Below are 535 nucleotides of genomic sequence, written 5' to 3'. Positions count from 1 at the left end.
GAGCTACTCCTGTAATACATTTGGCTGTACCTGTCGGGGGTGATCCGTGTAACAGGGCTGACTGTAGATGTGTTTCAGCGGCCGTAGGATCTCTGTGCCGCCCATATCTGCGCTCATGCTCTTTACTCTCCTTAGAGCCTCTTCCATCGCGTCCTCGCTGTACACAACACTCTGACTGCAACGACACACACCACAGTCTCTCACAAAACCACAGCTAACCCACATGAAATCACTCCTGAAGAATAATTAACATCTAGTCACTGACGGAAAGAAGGACTCAAAGTGAGATCCGAATCCGTAGATGTTGAAGTAGCATCCCATGGGCAAACTCTTCAGCAGCAGCAGCAGCGTGTCCTGGAGAGACACGCTCAGTTCAGTTACTCAATACAACTCAATAAATGTGTCATTATAAATCCTACATCTTACTCTTGCGCTTTCAATGCGCTTCTGTGCGTCTTTCCCATGATGCATCTCGCAGCCCATACTGCCGGATCTGTCGACCACAAAAATGAACTCGCCCTGAGACGCCAGTGAT

The 535-nt window shown here is 48.8% G+C and overlaps 1 protein-coding gene across 1 annotated transcript; it reads right to left on the bottom strand.

The window, feature by feature from the left end:
• Positions 1 to 30: 30 nt before the first annotated feature.
• LOC107732256 (von Willebrand factor A domain-containing protein 5A-like) lies at positions 31 to 524 on the bottom strand (the record flags this gene model as incomplete). The annotated part of the gene is made up of 3 exons (XM_016543533.1): positions 427 to 524; positions 266 to 354; positions 31 to 175 (listed from the first exon to the last, which is right to left on the bottom strand). Coding segments are annotated over exons 1-3 (291 nt in total), but the record flags the coding sequence as incomplete, so codon positions are not given.
• Between the last annotated feature and the right edge of the window lie 11 nt (positions 525 to 535).

This window comes from Sinocyclocheilus rhinocerous, unplaced genomic scaffold (assembly GCF_001515625.1).
Source record: "Sinocyclocheilus rhinocerous isolate Xijiao unplaced genomic scaffold, SAMN03320098_v1.1 scaffold41896, whole genome shotgun sequence".
NCBI classification, from domain to species: Eukaryota; Metazoa; Chordata; class Actinopteri; order Cypriniformes; family Cyprinidae; genus Sinocyclocheilus; species Sinocyclocheilus rhinocerous.
The sequence above is the reverse complement of the archived record's forward strand: the minus strand, read 5'-3'. Positions and strand labels throughout refer to the sequence as shown.